The sequence below is a fragment of the Nelumbo lutea genome, chromosome 5 (genome assembly GCF_056320005.1).
Source record: "Nelumbo lutea isolate HS-2025 chromosome 5, American lotus-T2T, whole genome shotgun sequence".
NCBI classification, from domain to species: domain Eukaryota; kingdom Viridiplantae; phylum Streptophyta; class Magnoliopsida; order Proteales; family Nelumbonaceae; genus Nelumbo; species Nelumbo lutea.
Genome location: NC_142688.1, coordinates 44,166,773 through 44,191,079, shown reverse-complemented (window position 1 = coordinate 44,191,079; position 24,307 = coordinate 44,166,773). Strand labels below are relative to the sequence as shown.

Genomic DNA, 24,307 nt, shown 5'->3' with positions numbered 1-24,307 from the left:
GATCACTGTTGGGTAATAGATTCAGGTGCATCTGACCATATGACTAGCTTTCCATCTTTGTTCACTTCTTATCACTTGTCCTCTGGCCGAGATAGAGTATCCATTGCTGATGGCTCTCTTGTTCCCATTTCGGGCAAGGGGGACATTAAGCTATCGGATACTATCTCTTTATCTTCTGTCTTGCATGTTCCTAAGCTTGATACTAACCTGCTTTCAGTTAGTAGTATTACCAAACACATGAACTGTTCAGTAACCTTTTTCCCTGACCGATGTGTTTTTCAGGATTTGGAGACGAGGAAGGTGATTGAGACTGGCCGTGAGACGAACGTGATCTATCTGCTTGGAGAGAGTTCTCGTTGGGAGGAGTCAGTGGAAAAGAAGTCTTTTGTTTTCCAGTCTGTGAGTTCGGTTATGCTTTGGCATAACTGATTAGGTCATTTGTCTTTTAAGTCTTTGAAGAGTCTGTTTCCTACTTTATTTGAGTCTGTTGAGTTATCAAAGTTGAAGTGTTGATAGTTGTGAGTTTGCCAAACATTGTAGAACCTCTTATTCTTTAAGTAATAAAAGGAGTAATTCCTCTTTTGATATTGTGCATACTGATGTTTGGGGGCCATATCATATCTCTTCTATGGGTGGGTACAGATATTTTCTACTGTTTGTTGATGACCATACCCGGTTTTCTTGGGTCTATCTTATGCGTTCTCGGGATGAGGTTCCTGCTCTGACCCAAAACTTCCATCAGATGGTTCTCACTCAGTTTGGAACCAAAATCAAAGTCCTTAGATCTGATAATGCAAAGGAATACTTTGCTCAGCCATTGACCTCCTACCTTCTTAGCCATGGAGTTATTCACCAGAGCACTTGCCCTTATACACCACAGCAGAACGGCATTGCTGAAAGGAAGAATAGGCATATCTTGGAGGTGGTTAGAAGCATTATGTTTACCTCCAATGTACCTATTCGCTTCTGGGGTGATGCTATCCTCATGACAGTTTATCTCATTAATCGAGTTCCTTTCATGGTCCTTGATATGAGAACCCCCTTTTCCCTTCTATACCCAGACAAGGAGTTGTTCATTGTTCCCCTTAAAACCTTTGGTTGTACCTGTTTTGTTCAGCTTCTCGGGCCTCATCATTCCAAGTTTGAACCTAAGGCCTCCAAATGCATTTTCCTTGGTTATGCACAAACTCAAAAGGGTTATTGCTGCTACGATCCGGTTTCAGGAAAACGGTTTGTCTGCATGGATGTCACCTTCTTTGAGGAGACACCCTATTATCCTAGGGTTTCTCCTCAGGGGGAGAGCAGTGAGAGTGGGGTTGTTTTGAGTTTCCTTCCTCAGGGGGAGAGTAGTGAGAGTGGAAGTGGGGCTAGTAGAAGTGGGGTTGTTCCTTTACCTATTCCACTGGGTAATGAAGGTTGTAGTGGTGAGGGTGGTCAGAGGGAGCCGGAGTTGAGAGTCTATCACAGGCGATGCAGGCAGGTTGATCCTAGTCTTCAGCAGTCCCGGCCAGCTCCAGTTCCTTCTGCGGCTTCAGATCCAGAGCCTACTGAGATACCTCTCACTGTTGCCACTTCCCCTCCTGTGGATGACCTTGATCTCCCTATTGCCATTCGCAAAGGGAAACGACATTGCACCACTTCTACAGCTCACAGCATCTCACAATTCTTATCCTATGATCGTCTATCATCATCTTACCGGTCCTATCTCACTTCCATTGCCGATGTCCCTATTCCAAGAACAGTGCAAGAAGCCTTATCAGTTCCAGAATGGAAAGATGCAATGCAAGTCGAAATGGATACCCTGTTGAAGAATAATACTTGGGCACTGGTTGACCCACCAAAAGGAAAGAAACTGGTGGGATGCAGATGGGTGTTCACTGTGAAGCATAATGCTGATGGCTCTATTGAAAGGTACAAAGCCCGGCCGGTTGCAAAGGGGTTCACTCAGACTTATGGTATAGACTACTTGGAGACCTTTGCCCCGGTAGCCAAGATGACCACCATTCGAGTTTTGTTATCCCTTGTAGCAAATCATTCTTGGCCCTTGTTTCAGATGGATGTTAAAAATGCATTTCTGAATGGAGACTTACAAGAAGAGGTTTACATGCAGTTGCCTCCTGGATTCTATGATACAGAGACAGGTAAGAAGGTTTGCCGACTGAACAAGGCATTGTATGGTTTGAAGCAGTCACCTAGAGCCTGGTTTGATAGGTTCAGATTAGCCCTTGGAAGGTTTGGTTATGTACAGGCCCAGTCAGATCATACACTATTCATCAAGAGGGTGGAGTCCTCTCTGACACTACTAGCAGTATATGTTGATGATATTGTGGTGACAGGAAATGACAGTCATGAGATTGAGTCCCTCAAACAGCTCCTTCATCAAGAGTTTGAGGTGAAAGATCTTGGTGCACTACGGTACTTTTTGGGTATTGAGGTTGCTAGATCCAAGCAGGGGATTTTTATCTCTCAGAGAAAATATGTTCTAGATCTGTTGGCGGAAACTGGAAAGTTGGGTGTTAAGCCGGTTGATACACCCATCGAACAAAATCACAAGATTAGTGCAGAGGGTGGGGAGCCTCTTGAAGACAGAGTTATGTTCCAACGGTTGGTTGGAAAGCTTCTATATCTCTGCCTCACTCGGCCGGATATCAGCTATGCAGTTAGTGTTGTTAGCCAGTACATGCACTCCCCTAGAACTTCTCATCTTCTTGCGGCAGAGAATATTAGCATACTTGAAGAGATGCCCGGGTAGAGGTATATTGCTCAAGAACAATAATCACATGAAGGTGGAAGTCTATACAGATGCCGATTGGGCTGGAAGTGTTGATGACAGAAGGTCTACCTCTGGATATTGTGCCCTGGTGGGAGGTAACCTTGTCTCTTGGAGGAGTAAGAAGCAGAGTATTGTTTCTCGCTCCAGTGCTGAAGCAGAATACAGGTCAATGGCTAATGGAGTGGCTGAAATCTTATGGCTGAGGTCACTACTTGAAGAGTTGGGTATTGACTATGAAAAGCCCTTAATGGTGTATTGTGATAATCAGGCAGCTATTAATATAGCCCACAACCCAGTGCAGCATGACAGAACTAAACATATCGAAGTTGATCGACATTTTGTGCGAGAAAGGGTCACATCACAAGAAGTGTGTCTTCCGTACATCACATCTAATATGCAGCTTGCGGATATCCTCACCAAGGTTGTACCAAGGAAGAAGTTAGAGACAGGCCTATCCAAGTTGGGCATGATAGATATCTACTCCCAACTTGAGGGGGAGTGTAGAGAACACTGATGTGGGCCCCACTACAGTGGTCCCCACTGTGTTCGTAGGACAGCAGTGTAGTTATTTGTTTTAGTTGTAGTAGTGTCAATTTGAGTCAGCTTGTTAATTCAATTGTTATTTATTTCAGCTTTTATTTACTTAATTATTATGTAAGTACCAAGGGCAGATTTGTCCTTTCCATTATGTACTAAACATAACCTATAAATATTAAGAGAGTGGCGGCGGCAGATCAGTAAGAATCTGTCCCTCCTTTCAACAACTTGTGTTCTCTTGTTTCTCTTCTATTCTCTCTCCTTTCTCCCTCCTTTTCTTCTGTTTTGCAAACCTAAAACCTATTAGGATTCAAGACTGATTACAGTCTTGATCTTCTACTATATCCTGATAAAGAGTTGTTTACCATTCCCCTTAAAACCTTTGGGTGTACTTGCTTTGTTCAGATTCTTGGTCCTCATCATTCCATCGTAAGGCCTCAAAATGTATCTTCCTTGGTTATGCACAAACTCAAAAGGGATATTGCTGCTATAAACCCACTTCTAGGAAGAGATGTGTCTCTATGGATGTCACCTTCTTTAAGGATGTACCCTATTATCCAAGGGTTTCTCCTCAGGGGGAGAGTAGTGAGGTTGGGATTAACTCATCAAAAGTTCATTTACCTGTTCCATTAAGTGAAGAGGGATGTAATGGGGAGGGTTGTTAGAGGTGCAGGGATGTGAGAATCTATCACAGACAGTGGAGGCAAGTTGATTTTGGTCATCAGCAATCCAGGCAAGCCCCAGTTCTTTCTGTGAATCCAAATCCAGGTACCATAGTTCCTTCTACATATCCAGATCTAGGTACCACAATCCCTTTATCAAATATTACAGATGAGATACCTTCCACTATTGAGCCTTCACCTTCATTAGATGACCTTGACCTCCCTATTGTAGTCCGTAAAGGCAAATGTCGTTGCACCACATCCACAGCTCACTGCATTTCCTAGTTCTTGTTCTATGATCATCTGTCCCCCTCTTACAAGTCCTTTCTTGCACCCATTGATGATATTCCCATTCCCAGAACAGTGCAGGAAGCCTTGTCAATTCCTGAGTGGAAGGATGCAATAAAAGTATAAATGGATGCCCTCATCAGAAACAATACCTAGGAGATAGTTGATTAGCCTAAAGGGAAGAAACCGGTTGGATGTAGATGGGTGTTCACTGTTAAACATAATGTCAATGGTTCCATTGAAAGGTATAAGGCCCAATTAGTTGCAAAGGGATTTACTCAGACATATGGTATTGACTACTTGGAGACTTTTGCACCAGTAGCAAAGATGACCACTATCAGAGTCTCATTTTCTCTTGCAGCCAGTTACTCTTGGCCTTTGTTTCAGATGGGTGTTAAAAAGGCCTTCCTCAACAGAGACTTGTAGGAAGAAGTTTACATGTAGTTACCTCTTGGATTTTATGGTGCAGAGACAGGAAAGAAGGTTTGTCGGTTGAACAAAGCCTTGTATGGACTAAAACAGTCCCCTAGAGCCTGGTTTGATAGATTCAGACAAGCCCTTGAAAAGTTCTTATATGTGTAGGCCCAGTCAGACCACAGTGAGACTAAGTCTCTTAAGCAACTCTTTCATCAAGAGTTTGAGGCGAAAGATCTAGGAGAGCTACAATACTTCTTGGGTATTGAGGTAGCTAGGTCCATTCATGGGATTTTTGTTTCTCAAAGAAAGTATGTCCTTAACTTGTTGGAAGAAACTGGAAAGTTAGGTATTAAGCATGATGACACACCTATTGAACAGAACCACAAGTTCAGTGCAGAGGATGGAAAGCCTCTTGAAGATAAAGTTATGTTCCAACGGTTAGTTGGAAAACTTCTCTATCTTTGTCTCACACGACCAGACATCAATTATGTAGTCATTGTTGTTAGTCAGTATATGCACTCTCTTAGAACTACTCACCTACTTGCAGTTGAGAGGATATTGGCATATTTAAAGAGATGCCCAAGCAGAGGCATTTTATTCAAGAATAATAACCACATGAAGATAGAAGTTTACACATATGCTAATTGGGCTGGGTGTGTTGATGATAGAAGATCAACATCTGGATATTGTGCTTTTGTAGGAGGTAATCTTGTCTCTTGGAGGAGTAAGAAACAAATTGTTGTTTATCGTACCAGTGTTGAAGCTGAATATAGGTCCATGGAAAATAGTGTGGCTGAAATTCTATGCTTGAAATCACTATTTGAGGAGTTGGGTATTGTTTATGAGAAGCCCTTAATACTATACTGTGATAATCAGGCTACCATTAATATAGCCCATAATCCAATACAGCATGACAGAAGTAAGCATATTGAAGTGGACCGACATTTTATCAGAAAAAGGGTTACATCTCAAGAAGTATGTCTTCCGTACATCACCTCCGACACGTAGCTTGCAGATCTTCTCACCAAGGCTGTTTCGAGGAAGAAGCTAGAGGCAGACCTATGCAAGTTGGGAATGACAAATATCTATTCCCAACTTGAGGGGGACTGTAGAGAACACTGATGTGGACCCCACGGGTGTGGTCCCCACTGTGTTTGTATGACAGCAATTAGTTATGATTAGTTTATTTCAGCTTTATCTTATCTTATCTTTTTACGTTGCCATGTAAGCAAATTTTCAATCCTTTTACAATTATGATACTATGAATATAAATTTAGAGTGGGCTGTTTTAACACAACCACTCTCTCTTTTCTCAGAAATCTCTCTCGAGTTCTCCCTCTCCTTCTTTCTTCTCTTCTTCTCTTCTTCTCTTCTTTTAGTTTCTATTCAAAACCTACGACTAGTTGCAATCTTGTATGACTACTTTCTTTAATTTGTAGGCTCGGGCAATATTCAGCTTTTGGGAATAGGTCTCTGTGGCACTGTCCCACACTAAGTTTGCAATTACCATCCATAGGTAGTGGTAACTAATCTGTGGGTGAAGTTTACTAACCAGCCCCACTACTGTGTAATTTTCTTGCACCCACCTCTTATAGGTAGGATCATTCTCCACAGGTTTCCTCTTGCTCCTGGTGATGTAACCCCATTTTCGTTAACTAAACATATGTATCTTTATAGATTGGGACAGACCAAATAATTGGTTCCATCCAATTACACTGGACACTACTCTTAACAAAGTCTCCACAGACCCTCCATGTCCAAATCCAGAATTGTGGGATATTTGGTTCCTCCTCCAGTTTGCTTCATTGACTAAACGAATGTAAACGAAAATCAAATTAGGGCTTTACTAATCAAGAATTGCTAACCCAAAGCAAAAACTACTCTTCAACCACCCAAAACTAGGGTTTCACAAGACCCAATAGGACGGAAGAAGAAGAGAAAGTGCACCCACTACCAAAGGTTCCAGAACATTGTCCAACCTAAATCGATCTTAAAGGAAATCAAAAAACTTCACTTTAGTGCCCAAGCACCAACTTCAAAGTGTCTCTAGAACCCATAACTAAGTTTCTCCAGTTATCTAGGGCTTTTGGGAAAATTCTCCAAAAACTGCCTTGGGCTTCAACTAGGGATGAAAAACTCCAACAACCCTCCCAACTGAGCAACATAAGTTGCTAATTAATCAGCTGATAAGTTCTCCATACACGCTGTGTAGGGACCAAAAAAGAGGAAAATGTCAAAGGTGGGAACTTGCTCTGATACCAAGTTGCAAAACACACTTGTAATAATTCAGAAAATAAAATTAAAATAGAAAGAGAAAGAAAGGATGAAGAGTTTCAGAAGAACCTTTAGGAAGAATATGAAAGAATGAAGAGAAGATAATAGTTTGATCTATCTCCCTTCTCTCATTTGATTTATATATGCTGAAATAAAAACTGTGTAAAGGTACAAGAGTTCATTAGTTGGGTGGCTGACTTAAGCATAAACAAAAAGAATTAAAAACAGGCTCATAAAGAAGGCCCACTACAGCAGAACCAACAGCAGAAATAAAGCTAATTAAAACAAAGAAAACTAAGGCGCATTCGGCCCAGTCTCTCTACACAACTTCCTAACTTGAAAGGAGTTGGATGGTCTCCATACAACGATTTCCCACTCCTTCATAGCTTCCTCATCCGGGTCCAAATTAACAAAGTGACCCACCAAGCTTCTTTTCAACATATTTAGATGTCCAAAAGCACTTCCATTCAAAGTCATGCTAACCTCCATACTCTTTGGTCCAAAGATAAAATGGGAGACCATGAATTGCCACTTAGTTGTTGAAGTTTAGGCTATCTGGAACTGCGTTTACCATTGCCAAACAACGAGTAATCGAAACCTATTTCCCATAAATGAGCACCGATTCTAATCTAGTACAAGTTGAGACCAACTCCTCAGAAGGAGAAAAACCCACCACCCTATTAGAATCAAAAGGCCTTAGGTGCAGTAGATGGGGGTGTGAAGGTTAGCAGACAGCCCTAGTTCCACGTCCCTCCAACTCAAACCTTTACCTTTAGTTTTGTACAAATAAATGCATCCTTCCACTTCCCGAAAGGTCCAGATTAATGGATAACAGAAATGTAGGTCGACCCACCAGACCACACCACTCTGCTTCCTTTTTTTAGCTGCAGAAAGGAATCCAACAGAGGGAGAGAGGCTGAGGGGGTTTCTTTGTAAAACAGGAACAAAACCAGACTCTATAAGAACGACTTCCATCCTCTTTTGTTTGCTTCTTCTGGAATACAGAGGCTACACATTTTATCAGATCCTTCCCATTGACTTAGTGAACAAATTTTCCCCATCTATCTTCATTTAGTTGGAAGCATATTATTCTTCTCCTCTCTACCAGCCTACGAAGTTCAAAGCTTCTTTCCCGGTTCTCTAAGATCGCCTGAAACAGATTCACCGTTCATTAAACCTCCTCCTCCTTCAGGCTTAACCTCGTCCAATCACCTCTACCATGTTCTGTTATCACCAGTTCTCTTAGATGGTTGTTAAACAAAGCTTCTAGTTCAAATGTTTTGGATCCAGTCACTATCAGTCATCGAGAGGTCACCATTACTGATTGCAATAGAAAGGAGACCATGGAAGGAAAACTGTTATCTATCTCATTTAACTTTTCTCAATAAAAGACCCAAAAAGTTGGCATACAACACGAGGACTTCCCAGAAGGTCACCCATCCTAGTACTACTCTCACCCAAGCACGCTTAACTTCGAAGTTCTTTTGTTTTCTTTCTTTCTTTCTGTTTTGAGACATACCCCTTAGAGGCATCTGTGCTTCCAAAGTACTCCTCAGGACATTCTGATTGTGTGTGTGTGTGTGTGTGTGTGTGTGTGTCGCCTCAAGGCACGCCTCCAGGCATATGCCTCAAATGCCTTTTAAAACATTGATTCATATAACTAACAAAGTAAAATCTGTTGGAAACAACATAAAAGACAATAAAGCATTGGGAAATATGTCAGTTCCAATAATACTTCGTTTCAGTACCCATTAAAATGGAAATATTAGGAAATACATTACGTTGACATTTTAAACCATGACTACATCTACAACATGAACAAGATGATCGCAGAAATTGAAGACAAGAAAATATTTACAATCATGAACCAAATTAACCTCATGATAGTCATAGATGGAATAAATATTGCAATGTTTTAAAACATTGAAGCGTGACACGAGGCATTCCACTACGTGGAGGCGTGAAGCGTAGTTCATAACGTAAGAGGCATAAGCCTCCTGAACTCAAGGAGGTGTAAGCCTCCTTAAGAAGGGGGGATGAGGAGGAAAAAACAGGTGGAGGAGGAGGAGGAAGAAGAGGAAGGAGGATCTCATTATTCTTTTATTTTTAATAAAAATATTTTATATTAATAAGAACAAAGATGCATAACACTAGCTGAAAGGGGAGGTCTTTTCTTTCCCCTTATCTTTCCTTCCCTTTTGTTTTCTTTCTCTTCTCATTTTTTTCTTTTCTTTCATTCTTTTTCTTTATCTTCTCTTCCTTTTTTTTTCTGAGAAAAGTTAAACAATATTCATTGATAAGAGAACGAGATACATGAGGAGGTGTACAAAGCAAGGGAAGAACCCCTACAATTTACAAAGAAGGAAGTTTGTCGCTATATAGATGCTCTAAGAGTGCACCACATTTCGCTAAACCATCTGCTGTATGGTTGTATTCCCTAGGGATCCAGACTAACTTAACATTTAGGCATTCCAATGAGTCCCTGGCCTCTTCTAAATAGTGAATTAATCTCCATGGTCCCCCCTTTTGTCTCTTAACCATTTTATTGTATTTGTTGAATCACCTGCAATGGTTAAATTTTGAATTCCCAAATTTTTTATTATTCTGATTCCTGTGAGGGCAGCCATTACTTCAGCCTTTGTGGAATCTGCCACACCAATAGGACCGCTGAAAGTCCAAACGATGTTGCCCCTTTCATCCCTTCTCTTTCTTTTCTTTTCCTTTCCTTTCCTTTCCTTTCTTTTCTTTTTCTTTCTTTTTTTCTTTTTTTTTCTGTCTTTTTGTAAGAGGTGTGCGTTAGGTGCATGAGGCGTGCGCCTCTAACACACCTCATGAAAAAGGTGTATGAGGTGTATGCTTCTTGCACCTGAGGCATACACCTTAGAGGTATCAATGCCTCTGGCATACGCTTCATGCATATGCCCCATGCCTTTTAAAACACTAATTCATTGCATCAAATGAAGTAAATATCTCACAAAACATTTTTTCCACAAAGAAAATAAAATCTTTATCACATTCCTAAAGAACATCAGTTGAAACAAAGATTTCAGCATTACCAAAATCAATACACTTTGGATTTCAGAATAATTACTATTTTATTATATACTCCATTCCACTGACTACCTGTACAACTATTACCCCTAGGCAGTTTAGGAGTTTGTTTTCAACTAGAGAGCATGCAAGATCATTACTTCACACATATTGAAGTTCAGAGGAATTTTGTTTTCCGCATGAAATTGGACAGCAACAATAATAACATTAAAAAAACCGTCCCCATATAGTGAACCTTTTTACCTGATACCAAGCTGCAGATTAAGCATCAGATAATAGCTTCTATGACCTTTAAAAATGGTTTCACCAGACTTCTTTGTTCCTTTTAGTTCACATTTATTTTTTTGAGTCATCTCTGCTTCATTGTTCCTAACCCTCTCGCTAATCAAGACTCCTTGCATGTATTCCCTTTCATATACCAAATTACAGCTGCCTTGCTCCACAGTTTGATCTTCATCAGTGCTAAAGCTGTCCCTTGCCGGAACTTCTGCAAGAGGATCATCAGCACTAGGAGCACCATCTAATGATATGGTCCTATGTGATATCCTTCCAGAACCTCTGAGAAGACCAAAAGAAAGCTTCTCAGAAAGACTGTGTTTCATACCCAGTTTATGATCCCTCAGTTCCCCCAAGTTCACAGGTGAAGTATGAGGTAGCATAGTCTGCATTTTATCATAATATCCTGCAGTACTACGCCACCTCGTTAGAGATGGTAGTTTACTTCCAGCAGGATAGAATGTTCCCGGTCCATCCTTTTGGCCCCTAGTCCATGTTCCAAAGTAATATCCCCCATCAGCAAACCTGTAAAATCCTGACCCATGTCTCAATCCATCCAACCAAAACCCATCAAACAAATCACCATTTTCCCAATTCATAACCCCCCTACCAAACATTTTTCCATCTTTCCAATTACCAACATATGTATTTTGAGCATTCCAGGTATAGCGACCACAGCCGTTTCTTACTCCTTCTTTCCAAGAACCTTCATATATATCTGAATTACAATATTTCTTATTTCCAACCCCATTCTGTACGTTCATCCTCCAGGCCCCTGTATAAACAGAGTCGTCGAGTCCAGTAAATGTGCCAAAACCATGAAGGAAACCACCAGAAAAGTCGCCCTCATATGTTGCACCTGATGCCCACTGAAAATGTCCCTTTCCAGTCATTTTACCTTCCTCCCAGTCACCCTCATAAATTGATCCATCTGACCATGTATATTTTCCTGTCCCATGTGGAAGCATTCCCTTGAAATCACCAACATAAATGTCTCCATTCAAAAAAACCTTCTCCACGTGCCTACAAAACAAAAGATAACAAACTTATCAAAAGATCCAGAGGCCTTCCAAATATAAAATGTATATAACAGCTAGACAAAATCTAACACCTTTTAAACCAAGTATTATACAACAAAAAAAAATGTTGCTTGCTGAAGAGATGTGATGAATTGCACCTTTCACTAGCCTCCATGGTCAACTCCAATACTTGATGTAGCTTTGTCACACAATCATCCCCAGGTCTATCTATAAGAAGAGTTTGGCCTTGGAAATTTTGTATTCATGCAGATAAAGGAAATTCTTCTTGATCAAAGTTCGGAAGCCCTGAACACATAAGAATATTTTCAGAATAAGAAGAGGAAAACAAATATCAGTACATAAAAATTAATCAGCCCTTCTCAATTTGAGAACACCATAAGTGGTAATTCTATGTTAGTGACTATAGCCTCTAATCCTGGACTTTTATCAAATGACAATAGCTATACCAAAAATTATGGAACATCCATATATGTTTTTCAGGAGAAAAGGACAATAGCTTTTCACCATAAGAAGATCAAAGAGAATCTATTAATGAGTGTAAGAAAGTAGAATGTGAGAAGGGGTACAAGTGGAACCCTTTCAAGGGAGAAAAGCAGTAAAATAGAATAAAACTCTATCACACTCCTAAACTAATAACCAGAAGAGCTCAGCCTCAATTTAAATTCACTTGCTCAAGCCCAAGCTTAGCCAGTAAATCTAATAGGAAATCAGAGTGAATGTAGTAGGACCAAGGATTAAAATCTCGATACACACCGATAGTGAGCATCAATATGCCCGATACTCTTTTGATTTTTTCTTTTGTAATAATGAGAGAGTCCCAGAAGTGGTCTGAAACCTTTTGAAGTGTTCAAAATATTTGTATATCGGTGTATCCAAGCATATTTGGATACATCAATACCGACACGGGCTGTATCATATTGATATTTTAATCCTTGCATAGGACATTAAGGAGAAAGTCCTAGTTAGCAATGGTGGGCTAAAAGGGCGAGTAAGAAAGAATTCAGATATGATATGGAGGGAGAGAGAGAGAAAAGATACTTGGAGCAAGCTCCCATGGTCAAAATTCACTAAAATATAGATTCTACTCAACTCTAAAAGACTAAAAATACACTTATAAGGGCACAAATTTCACTAAAAGGATTTCTGATTGAATTAAAATAAGGTAATGACAGAGATCACATCGAGACTGATGCACCAAACATGGTTTGCACTTACATAAGGCATAGACAAGTTAGTTTAAGATTTATTTTGTTTAATGTAGAATTTGGGTTCATTTGTAAGGTTTCTTTTTTTGTTGGGTTCATTTGTAATATTTCTTATTGTTTTCTTTTTTTCTTTTTTTGGAGAAAAGTTAACTGAAATTCATTAAAATAGAAACAGGGGTACACAAGGAGGTGTATAAAACAAACTGGGGAAAACCCCTAGAGATTACACAGGAGGAATCCTTTCACAGTACAAGCCATCTAAGTTGGCGCCAACCTTTGCTGAACCATCAGTAATAGAGCTTAAGTCCCTTGGAGTCCAATTTAAGTTCACATTCATAAGATCCAATAAGTCCCTTGCCTCCACCAGAAAGTGACTGAGCCTCCATGGCCCAGCCTCCTGCTCCCCTAACCATTTTATAGTGCTTGCAGAGTCACCTTCAATGATTAGATTCTGAATGCCCAATTTGTTAACTAAACGAATCCCTGTGAGTGCAGCCATCTCTTCTGCTATGGTAGAATCAGTTATTCCAATTGGGCCACTGCAAACTTAGCAGATATTTCCCCTTTTGTCTCTTAAGGCTCCTCCAATTCCAACTACACCAGAATTACCTGATGCACTTCCATCAAATCTTAGAGTCAAACCTTCTTCCCATTTGAGAATCAGGCTTCTAGAGGTGGGTGGGGGAGTTGGGGAAAAGAACAAGAAGTTGTGAGCATTCCTATTAAGGTCATTTGCAGAGATGCCTATGAACAGATCGGAACTGGAAGGTAACAAATTACAGTAGTAGTGATATGAGAAATCACCTCATCCCAGGATTTGACCTTTTATTTTTAGAAAAGGTAAAGTATAATTGTATTAATAAAAGGTCCTGTGTACATTGAGAAGCTGTACAAAAAAAAGGACCTCAGAAAAAGGCCATCCTCAAAAAAGTATAATCAGAAGTACTGTTTCTAAAATCAGTATGTATCTCTAAAATCCCAGGATTTGACCTTATTATCAAACAAACAATTATTCCTTTCTACCCAAACACCCCAAAGCACAGCATGCAGCACAGTTTGAATATGACAAGTTGACTTGAGAAGAAGAACAAGATTTTCCTTCGAATATAACCTGGTGCAAGCACGTCCCTTCAAAGGTGGCTTTTTTTGTATGGTCTGCCTATCTGAACAACATTCTCACAAAGGACAAAATGATAAGGAGAGGAAAAAAATGAAACAACCATCTTTCACTATTAATTGTCTATATCTTCATTTGAAACATAGAAGATCAACATATTCATGAAAAAAATGAAAGAAAGAAAATAAATTTCAGAAAATAGAGGGTCAAAGCAACTATTTTTATCATAAGAAAACTAGAAAAGAAAAAAAAAAGGTGAAAGAAGAAGCATGAAAATATTCAATATGTGTTGATTGGATAAAATATTGAGTTCTTTCATGCTTATTAGTTCAAGTTTTGAAGTCTCCAAGGGTTCAAAGCAGTATACATGTTGATTGAACCCTAACAAATGAGAAAATTAATAAAAAATAATTAGTATTTTAACTTAAAATGAATAATTTAGTTTAATAATGTCTATTTTATTAAGAATATAAAAGTATCCAAGAGAACCGTGTAAAAAATGTCTTGGAAATTAAGCAAGGTGGCCCTCCATGAGCACCTTATCGCCTAGGCATTGCCCTGATCACCCTGATGGGGCCCATACCCTTCAGCTAATATGGGTAGTTACAAACACTTCATATTATTTGTTGATGGTTATTCTATACTCACTTGGTTGTATCTCCTCATAAGCAGAAAATTGTTTTTTTTTTATAAATTCAAAAGCAAAAAAAATGTTCCACAATTTATCAAACATTATTATAATATGGTGGAGACTCAATTTGAGAAAAGGATTAAAATTTTTAAGCCAGATAATTCCAAGGAATACTTCAAGAAAAAATCCTGTTCTATTCCTTGAAGAGACGGAAGTCATTCATCAAGGTTTGTGTGCTTATACACCTAAACAAAATGGGGTTGCAAAGAGGAAAAACAAGCATGTGGATGAGGTGGCTCATAGTTTATTGTTTCAAATATATGTTTCTACTCAGTTTGAGGGAGATGTGGTGCAAGCTGTTGTTTATTGATCAACAAACTTCCACCCAAAGTTCTTCAATCGAGATTGCCATATCAGATGTCACATGGTGATGCTCCTGTCTACAGCCTTCCCTTGAGTCTTCGGATGTGTTAGCTCTGTGCATTATATGAGCCCTTCCCGTGTCAATTTTGACCCAAAAGCCATTGTGTGTTTTTCGTGGGTATTCCTATACTCAAAAGGGCTACAAATGTTATGACCCTCATTCTAGTAAGTGTTTTGTATCCAAAGATGTTACTTGTCTTTGAGTCCAACCATTCATTTCTAACTATGTCTCCTATGATTATTTGTCTCCTCCACATCTTGCTTTCCTTGTTGCTTTGTTTTTTGCTTCAATTTTTAAGAATGTTCCATAGGTTGTTGCTTAACCACATTGGAAGGAGGCTATAGATCAAGAAATAGAGGCCTTAGAAAAGAGCATCAAACCTGGCTTAGCTGGGATACTGTGCATTAACAAAACCAGCTTAACAAATTGCACCCAAGTAATCCAGCAAATAACCTTTTCTCAAATCCTAGTCAACTTAGAGTCAATTAACAGAAAAGCAGCTATCTATGTAGCCAATCAGAGACATGCTTTTGTGATAATCAAAAGCAACCAGTTCATTTGTTCAAGCCATCCAGGAATTAAGATAGGAATTGATAGTTGTTCAACAGTTCCAAGTGAGGATGACTCATCCAACCCATTTGTGAATCAGTGTTCACATGGATACCATAATAATTATATGTATCAACCATTCATACAAGCATTAACATGGCTATGTAGCCACCAACTCTTAGAAGGAGTCAACTGATAAACCTTGGCAATCATTTGCTAAAATGCATTTCCTAAACATTTTGATGGAATTTGTCTTAATATGGTATTGCACACCACATGACTTCTAATGCATCATGGATGATTTGAACAAATCAATTAAGAAATGGCATCAGGCTGTCTATCCATTGTTGGAAATATTATTCTCAAATTCATCATCTAGCATTCTATAGCAGAACCATATTTTACATGCTCCTCAGGTTTGAAGAAATTTATCATTAATCAAGAATTTTACATGGGAAAACGGCATCTCCTGTCTATTGCTCTAAAGGGAACAACAACCCAATAAGCTTCACTCCATAGACCAGCCAGAAGAGGCTTATATTCAATTACGCAATTGAGCAATACTCGAAGAGTAAAATGGTCTTAACTATGATTGTTAGAACATTTTTTTGCTGCACGCATCTCAATATCGTTAGCACATGCATTATAGTTATTGAGAGAAGATTACTCATTGCAGAACAGAATAAGAGGTCAAGAAGAAAGAAAGAGAGAAGCTTGTGGTGGATTTCCTAGAAGCTTTGACACCATGTGAAAGTGTTCTAAGATTTCATACTGAATGTTGGCCCTTGATAAGATTGGCCAGATTAACGGGTTGATTTTATATATTTATGCAAAAGACCCAAAAAAGGTATGTTAGAATTGAGATGACATACAACTACAGGAAAGAATTATCAAGTCGAAAGACATGTGAAGGGAACCATCCTTCCTATTATCACTGTAGAGGTCAGTACCATTTCCAAGAAAAAATTAAGAAAGAAAAACTAATAATTTACTGTTTTATTATCTATCCTGCTGCAGTTTCCTTACTGCAAGATCTCCATATGGATCATTGAAAATTAATAAATGCACTCACAAAGAAACTAACTCCCGAATTCAAAAAAGTTCTAACATCTTCCATATGGAAGTTAATTGCTTTGAACTATTCATTTTGGCATTCCCTTAAATTTCTTCTCCAAACTATTTCGTTTACTTAAACATAATTAATAACCCATTTGTTCTAAATTAAAGAGAAGAAAGAAAAATAATATATAGGACAGAAAAAGGTGAAGAATATTTCAATTAATTGATAAATCAACTAAAACAGTAACAAATCCATAAATGAATGAGAAACCCATCTGTAGTGGATCATAAATCTTCGAAACCAGTCAATCTCCTGACCTCCTCGAATCATCCAAACAGCTGAAGGTGATTTGCAGGAAAAGTAGCTAGGTGTAAAGAGACATCACAGAGACAGTTGAAGAGGAAAACCAAAAGAGAGACCTTGAAATCCAACAAGAAAAGGAGAAAATAAAGGATTTTGGGTGGCCACGTTGTAGTGGAGATCGTGGACAATCGACACTTGAGCTTTTCTAAATTCTTTGGTTCTTCCACTGTTGCTTCGTTCGTTCATGGTTTCCGTTTGTGCAACTCTTGTACTCCTTTCTGTCGAGTGGACACTATGATGGTCTGCCATCTTCGTGTCTGACCCTCTTGGCCAACATGCAATAATGTAGGGCCCACTAGTTGCGACGAGAATGAGATTCGCTGGACCAGAAAGTGACCGGTTCCTCTTGATGTTGGTATTTGGTGATCATCCTTTGCAAGCTTCGGAGTTCGGACATGGAAATGGGTCGGGTTCCATTTTTGGTCTGTCTTGTTTCTTGAACACGTTTGCCTAATGAGCCATGAGAGAACAATGAGTCTGCCTACTGAGTCCAAAGAAATGGGTTCCATGTGGAATTAATTATAAACAAAAGAAAACTCTTAAAAAATAAAATCCACTCATTTATGTGTGGACCCTCTTTTAGATGGGACCCACTTTGGTCTTTTAAATACCCACCACGTGTTAAGTTATAGGCCTTAGATCACAACTAAAAATAATCTAGTGGCAAGTCATAATCCGTTGAACACATAAAAACGGTAGGTTCCAAAGGGGTCTATTCTGCAACTATAAATTCTATGACCCAAGACCTAAGTTGGCACATTTGATGAGTTAATTATAAGAAACTTGCGACCCGAATACAACATTTGGAATTCGGATCCGGACAGGAATGACATCTAGATGACCCCCTTTCCAATCCTTTCCCACTTTCTCATGAACATTGAACAATGAGCAAAATGAATATAGTACAGCCACCTTTGGGGAAGGCATCAAAGGATGGGGTCAACCATGGCACCTGATAAAGGTAGGATCACCATCAGTATCTGCCACGTGTCAACAAATGGTAGAGGACATGATCTCAAATAGTTGTTCAAATCAGGAAAGCATATATCAGGCGGTTTCCATTGGCTGATGAATGTAGTAGGCAATGAGGTGGATGTTGTGGTTCCAATCCATTTGTCAGACATGATCTGAGACAATATGGCCCATGCAATCTTTCTGTGGTAAACACTCAACTTAATCTTCCTCTTACTTCTTGATCACTCCAAAATTAGAATAAAGATGAGAGAAGAGAAGACTTTTATTGGGTGTTGTCTGTAGATAAATAAAGTGAGTGGATTTTATTCCTACACACATGTGAATTGCCAATTTCACAAAGGATCTTCTGGCTTGAATACATTAATGGTTTCTTCATTCAAACGGCAACTGAAAAGTTACCATGCTCTTTTCATGTAAGGATAAATGTACCGACATGATTAGCCTAAATGTCCCATATGGGGTATATCGTAACAATTCTCAAGGCCACTGAAATGTAAAATACTAAGGCTTATGGGATACTAATTAATAGTTTGACCTGTTATTAGTTCATCCTAAAAAATATATTTTTAAATAATGAACTAAAAAAATAAAAAAGAATATCAAGTATCAACATGCACAATATTTAATTAATTTTGTTGCATTGTAAGTGTCAATATTTTGAACCTTGTTCTCATGCGAAAAATCTTAGTCATTCATGTTCTCCCTATATGAAATGTTAATCCATATTAATGTTGCATGAAATTCATATGGACCATTGTATCATCCAAGGAGAGCCCTCGATGAGCATTCACGGGTAAAATATGGAGAAAAAAAAAATCTTTGATTTTGAATACCTTAATGATGAGAACATGACCAGCATGATAGTAAGCTTGAAATGTCTTTTTCTTCTAGGATTACGTTCAACTTGATTATGTCTCCATATATAACAAAAGGAAACGGCATGAAATGAGGTTTAATTTCTTGATTTGGATCAAGTAGGAAGCCTCTCCCAACTAACCAAATTTGTTTCTATTAGGAAGGAAGGAGTTCCTACCCAAACTGTTCTTCATGTACAGACCACATGTTCAATCTTACAAATCATAGCATCTTCAACTGCACTGATATAGCAAGTGAAAGTGATACAAATTTGACAACATTAACAAAGAGATAACTACTCCCTAGAGCAAATTAATGCAAATATAGCATCTGTTTGGCAATTGGCATTGATGTCATTGTTTCAAAAAACGGTGATACATCAGCGCAACGTCGAAAAAAATGGTTCTCCAGGAAACGCTTATTTGTTTGGAACCTAGTACTGTTCCAAGCCACACCTTAGAAATCAAGAAGGCGTGGTTTGGAGCAACGTCAAATTTGACGTTTTCTCAAATTGCATCTCGTTAATGAGAACGTGATGTGGCAGTGACATAGACTTCCTATGATGGATACCAATGCTGAAAACAGACATGGAGCACTAGTAAAACGGAAAGTGTTGTTGTTACTCCAGCAAACATTCTACCTAGCAGTAACGTTTCCAAACGAAAAAAATAAAAATAAAATAAAAAACCATTTTCTCAAAAAATGATGTTTTATCTGCAACATCGATGCCAAATATATATCATTAATTTGAGATATTTAACCCTCGATGGAGTCTGAGTGGTGTAAGCATTAGGTTTAAGCATCTTTTTGGAGAAGCCAAATAAGCTGACTGATTTTCTTGCATGGTAATCTGCAGGGCTATATGAGTGATGCCAAATATTGCTATAAAGGGATAGAGTGTGCAACTTGAGTGGACTTGGGTTGAGATTCAAGACCCGATTTGATAACCCGGGTCTGATGCAATGTATCGGATACCTGATTTGAAGAACTCTGGGGTTGGTCAACCCGCTTTCATTTGTAATGAATTCTTTCTTCAATTATGGTCAAGTTTTTACTTTTTTAATACAAAGTTTATCCATAATCTTTTTTGCAAAGTTTAACACAAATTTTTTACTTTTTTTCTTTTTCTTCTTTTTTTTCTTTTGACTAGAAACCAGAAAGAGGTACAGATAGACTCGTTTTAATTAGCTCCAAACTAATTTTCCACGTGAGATTCCTGGGTGGACGCTCACTATATCCAACTAGCAAACCTCCTCTTTATTATATTTCAGGTCAAATAAAGAAATTAAAATGGATGTTTCTTTTTTTTTTGTTCTTTTTCCCTGCTGAATTATCAGCTAATTAAATTTATTTATTTCATTTTTACCAAAAAAATGCAACTATACAAAGAAATTACTGCAAATATTTTTAAATTTAAGGGATTCTATTGATAAAAATAATAGAAAGAAATAAAATGTTAAATCATAATATATAGTTCTATTTTTCCAACTTAAAACAGTTTATTGTTTCATTAAAAAACACAACTTTTTCTGCCCCCAAAACCAATAATCTAGAAAACAATAAAACTCTTCTCTATGCACTGAATATACTCCTTTTGCTATCCTTTATTTGAGAAAGAAAAACTTTGGCCTAAAGAAAATGTTAGATGTTCAAAATATGCCCTTCCTTTGAGGGCATCATAATTTTAATGAAAAACAATAAAAAAAATTGGATGGTTGTCATAAATTGGACAAGTCTCCGGGCCTCCGGCTGATATGGGTCAGAGTTTCGAAATGGGGAAGAAGGCCCTTGCTTAGGCATAATGGCCCAAATAGGCAAGCATAAATCTCAAAATAAAAGGAAAAAGAAAAAGAGAAATTGATTGATAAAAATATATAAATATACTTGAGCACAACATAATTTTGTATAAATGTACATATAAAGAAATCATTCACAATAAAGGAATATTTGGCAACATGTGTGGTTTTATTTTTCAGAACAAAATAATTACTACATGTAGTTGCTTTTGTTTTGAAAATCAAAACCAATTATGTTTCTAAATAATTGAAAAAACAAAGAATTTTCTTGTTTCTTTTTTTTTCGTTATGTTCAGTTTTTGTACAGCTGGGTATGCCGAGCTTGAATACTTGTACAAATTTTCCTTGAATGAAAAGTCTTTTTGCTTCAGTCTTTAGTCTTACAGGTTTTTACTGTTCAGTCCATTCGAACAAATCTTATCTCCATTGTACAGTTGGGATAGGTATCAATTCAGAATTGATGCCAATACAAAAACGGGCATTGGTTTTATAAGTGAAATTATTTGAAATTTTGAATTGTTGTAAATTTACAGTAGAATTCAGAATTGTAAGGTGGAATGCAGTTTACTTATCCCTTATTAGTCTTATTCTATTCTTTAGCTTATACTTGTGTCTGCCACTTATTTATCGACTTCATGTTGTGGTTTCCTAGAGCCCTACTTAGACTTTGTGTGATGGCAGCTTAAGTTCACACGGGCACGCTCCTCGCAGTGTTCTAGGGAAGAGATCGCCCACAAAAAAGTCTTTGTTTTCCTCGGCCGGGGTGCCTAATCCATGGGGAGGTGGCACTTGCCTTTATCCACTGACATGGCATTAGTCCTTATCTGCTGATGTAGGGCAGAAATCTTTGGCCATGGAGGTGTCCACATGGCAGCTTTGACCAGCTAAGTCACGGCCCGAACACATTAAACATTAAAGACACATAATTTATGGTTGTCATATGGTATTATTTAATCTGGCAATCCAAAAAACAAACTCTCCCTCCATATCTTGAAGTTTTAAAAATAATAATTGAGTAACACATGCAAGAGAGGATAGAATAGAGAGAAAAGAGAGATGAATAAAGTGCAAAGAGAGAAGAAATAATTGATTAAATTTTTTGCATGGTGGTCTGGATATGGAGCCAAGACAAGTATATATACTCCCGGTGGAGGGAAGTCTTGAATATTTTATTTATATAAGAGAGAGAGAGAGAGAATTCCATTTGATATTATATTGGAACAAGGTTTCCTAATTAACCCACATGTTCCTATCACATGAAAGGATCCTCGCCACATTGTCCATCACATAGGAACCCTTTGTTTTTTTTTTGAAAAGAAACCCTTTGGTATTGGCCACTTGCTCAATTTTATTGTCAATATGTTTCACAGTTAGCATAACTAATAATAGAAAGAAAAGTTTTAACTTTTTACCATAAAACTCGTGTATAAAGGAGGAGGTATTATTGACACATATGACAATCTCTTTAGAACCAAACTTTTCTCGATGAACAGAGGGTGGGGAGAGGAAACAGGAAACTCCTTTTGAGCACTAATTAAGTTACTTTTCACATGGAAGATTCCCATAAAAGAGGGATTATTTTACACAGTAATAGCCTCTTTAGGGCCAAACTTTTTTGCATGAACAGTGGTGGGCAGAGGAACTTGGAGACTCCTTCTGAGTTACAAATTAATTTTTCACATGGAAGATTAATTCCTCAGTCGTTTAAAGAAGCTCACTACACAAACCAACAAACCAGCTCGCTATTAAATTTTACATTAGCTCATACTAACAAAAAGAATGTTGTATTTATGGCTTCATTTTTCACTTTTCTGTTTTAGTTAAGTTCACTTCATTTTTACACTAGATAAAGTCATAAAGGTATTATTGCAAATTCCTCCAACTTTCTTTAGGGGTTTTGTTGAATAAATTAAAAACAATGAAGACTAACAACACTTCCAAGAATAATCATGATAATTCTATCTTTAATGTTTTAAATCTTCTGATTAAAATAGTTTATTTGTTTTTTTTTTTTTGTCGGAAAAGAGCAGATGTATTAACAAGATTCAAGGAGGATGACGGATACAATTAGAAAGAACACTCCACCAGGAGGGAAGAAGAGAGTCATTCATTTGCTTCGTTAATGACCACATATCTTCCACCCCTAAAACCAGAAACATACACAATAAAACATACCATATGGAATTTATGTTCAAGAGCTCTCACTCACAATGCACTAAATTGGAAAACAAAACAAAACAAAAACTCTTCATCTGCTCCTTTTGATCATTTAACCATGGTGAAAACTTTGGCCCAAAAAGATTTAGCTAGGTATTCAAATTCGAGGAATTATGCTAAGCAACGAGTTTATGCAAATCTTACTTTTCATCACCTGGACAACTGAGATCCATGAAAATAGGTGAATAAATTTGTTGGTGTGGAAAGTGAAGAGCAGTTTCTAACATTGTGGGTAGTGTTTTGAAGATATCTAGAAACATTAGATTTTACAATTATAATAAGTCTTCGCCAAGGCTTATAGCACTGCTCCTTTATTTATACTAGTTATGAATGAATCGAGTAAACATATTTAGGAGGAGATCTCATGGTGCTTATAGTTTGCTGATTGCATTGTATTAATTGATAAATTAAAACCAATGGAGATTTAATGCACAATTAGGTCTATGGATAAATACCTTAGAAATAGTAGGGCTGAAAAAATATATATGCAATAGGGAGAGATTGAGAAGGATGTTGCTCATAGAATCAGAGTAGGATAGGCAAAATGGAAGGGTACATTTTTTGGTAATTAATCATACACCAAATCCCTCATAGGGACCACAATTCTTTTATTCTTTTTGGGAATAACATAGCACCACACTAATAACTCTCCTTCAAAGTTGGTGGTAGCGGGACCCAAATCCGGATCTCCCTTGGAACAAACCAGCTAACATACCAACTGAGCCACCACCGGCAAGAAATGGTGCATTTGGTCAATCAAAAATCATATATAAAAAATGAGCAGCAAAAATATGAATTTTGATATGGATAAGTGTGAATGTCATGAAAGATAGGATTAGGGGTGCAAATTGGGCGGGCTGGGTTGAGTTTAAGCTCAACCCAAGCCCAACCCTAAGAATTGGGCCTAAGGCCCAAGCTCGGACTAAGCCTTAGGTCAAGCCAGCTTATTCAATCTGGGACTAGCTTGCACTAAAGTTTGATTCACTCAGGTTGGTCTCGAGATGGGGCTGAGGTTGGGTTGGTCAAACAGCCCATACTAAAATCTGATATAAATGTATGTGTATATATGGTTGGGTTGGGTTCTGATTGGGATAAAGTAAAGCTGGATTTGGGCTACCTAAGAGCTAGGCCTGAGCCCAACTTGAAAAATAAAAACCCCCTCTTTTTTTTGCCCATATCCAACATAAGGACAAACAATCCAAGCCAATCCATATAAAATTGCAGATTTGATTAGTTTGGGCTTGAGTTGGGCCCATCAAGCCACACCCCAAGATAGGATCAGAAATACTCATTCAAGAAACCTAAGTTTGACCGCACACAAAAGAAGACCATCTAAGCACCCATAAGAAGTGATTCGTTACAAAGGGGGTAGAATAGTTGATGACAAACTAAAAATGGACATGGGTTGAAGTAGTAAGAAATAACTTAAGGGTTCATAATTTAACAATAGATATATGACACTGAATAGAAATGAATGGCAAAATAGGATTCATATAACTGACCCCATATAGTTGAGACAAGGTTTAGATAATGATCATGATTATCATCATATATAGCTTAGGAACCAATATAAATCTTATTAATAGTTTAAAAATAATTTTAATTACCGTTAAACTTTTTTTCTTCTTTATTGGCAACCAGTGAGTACTCTTTCTCGTCAAATAGGCAACCCGGGTTCAATCCTTGTTTAAACTTTGATAGACTGTCATTTGGTATACCGTTTAACTTTTTTCCTTCTTTATTATTGGCAACCAGTGAGTACTCTTTCTTGTCAAATAGGCAACCCGGGTTCAATCC

The 24,307-nt window shown here is 38.0% G+C and overlaps 1 protein-coding gene across 4 annotated transcripts in view; it reads right to left on the bottom strand.

Moving 5' to 3' along the window:
* The window catches only part of LOC148852063 (phosphatidylinositol 4-phosphate 5-kinase 7-like), a 119,317-nt gene extending 102,397 nt beyond the window's left edge, over positions 1-16,920 (bottom strand). For 2 of the 4 annotated variants that reach the window (XM_088943436.1, XM_088943438.1), the window contains exons 1-3: positions 16,622-16,873; positions 11,456-11,603; positions 10,246-11,301 (exon numbers count right to left, since the gene is read on the bottom strand). In XM_088943436.1, coding sequence (XP_088799562.1) covers positions 10,246-11,301; positions 11,456-11,472 — 1,073 coding nt within the window. In that variant the 5' untranslated portion in view covers positions 11,473-11,603; positions 16,622-16,873. Of the gene's footprint in view, positions 1-10,245; positions 11,302-11,455; positions 11,604-16,621 lie in introns of all 4 variants that reach the window. The other 2 variants (XM_088943435.1, XM_088943437.1) reach the window with 2 other exon arrangements.
* Between the last annotated feature and the right edge of the window lie 7,387 nt (positions 16,921-24,307).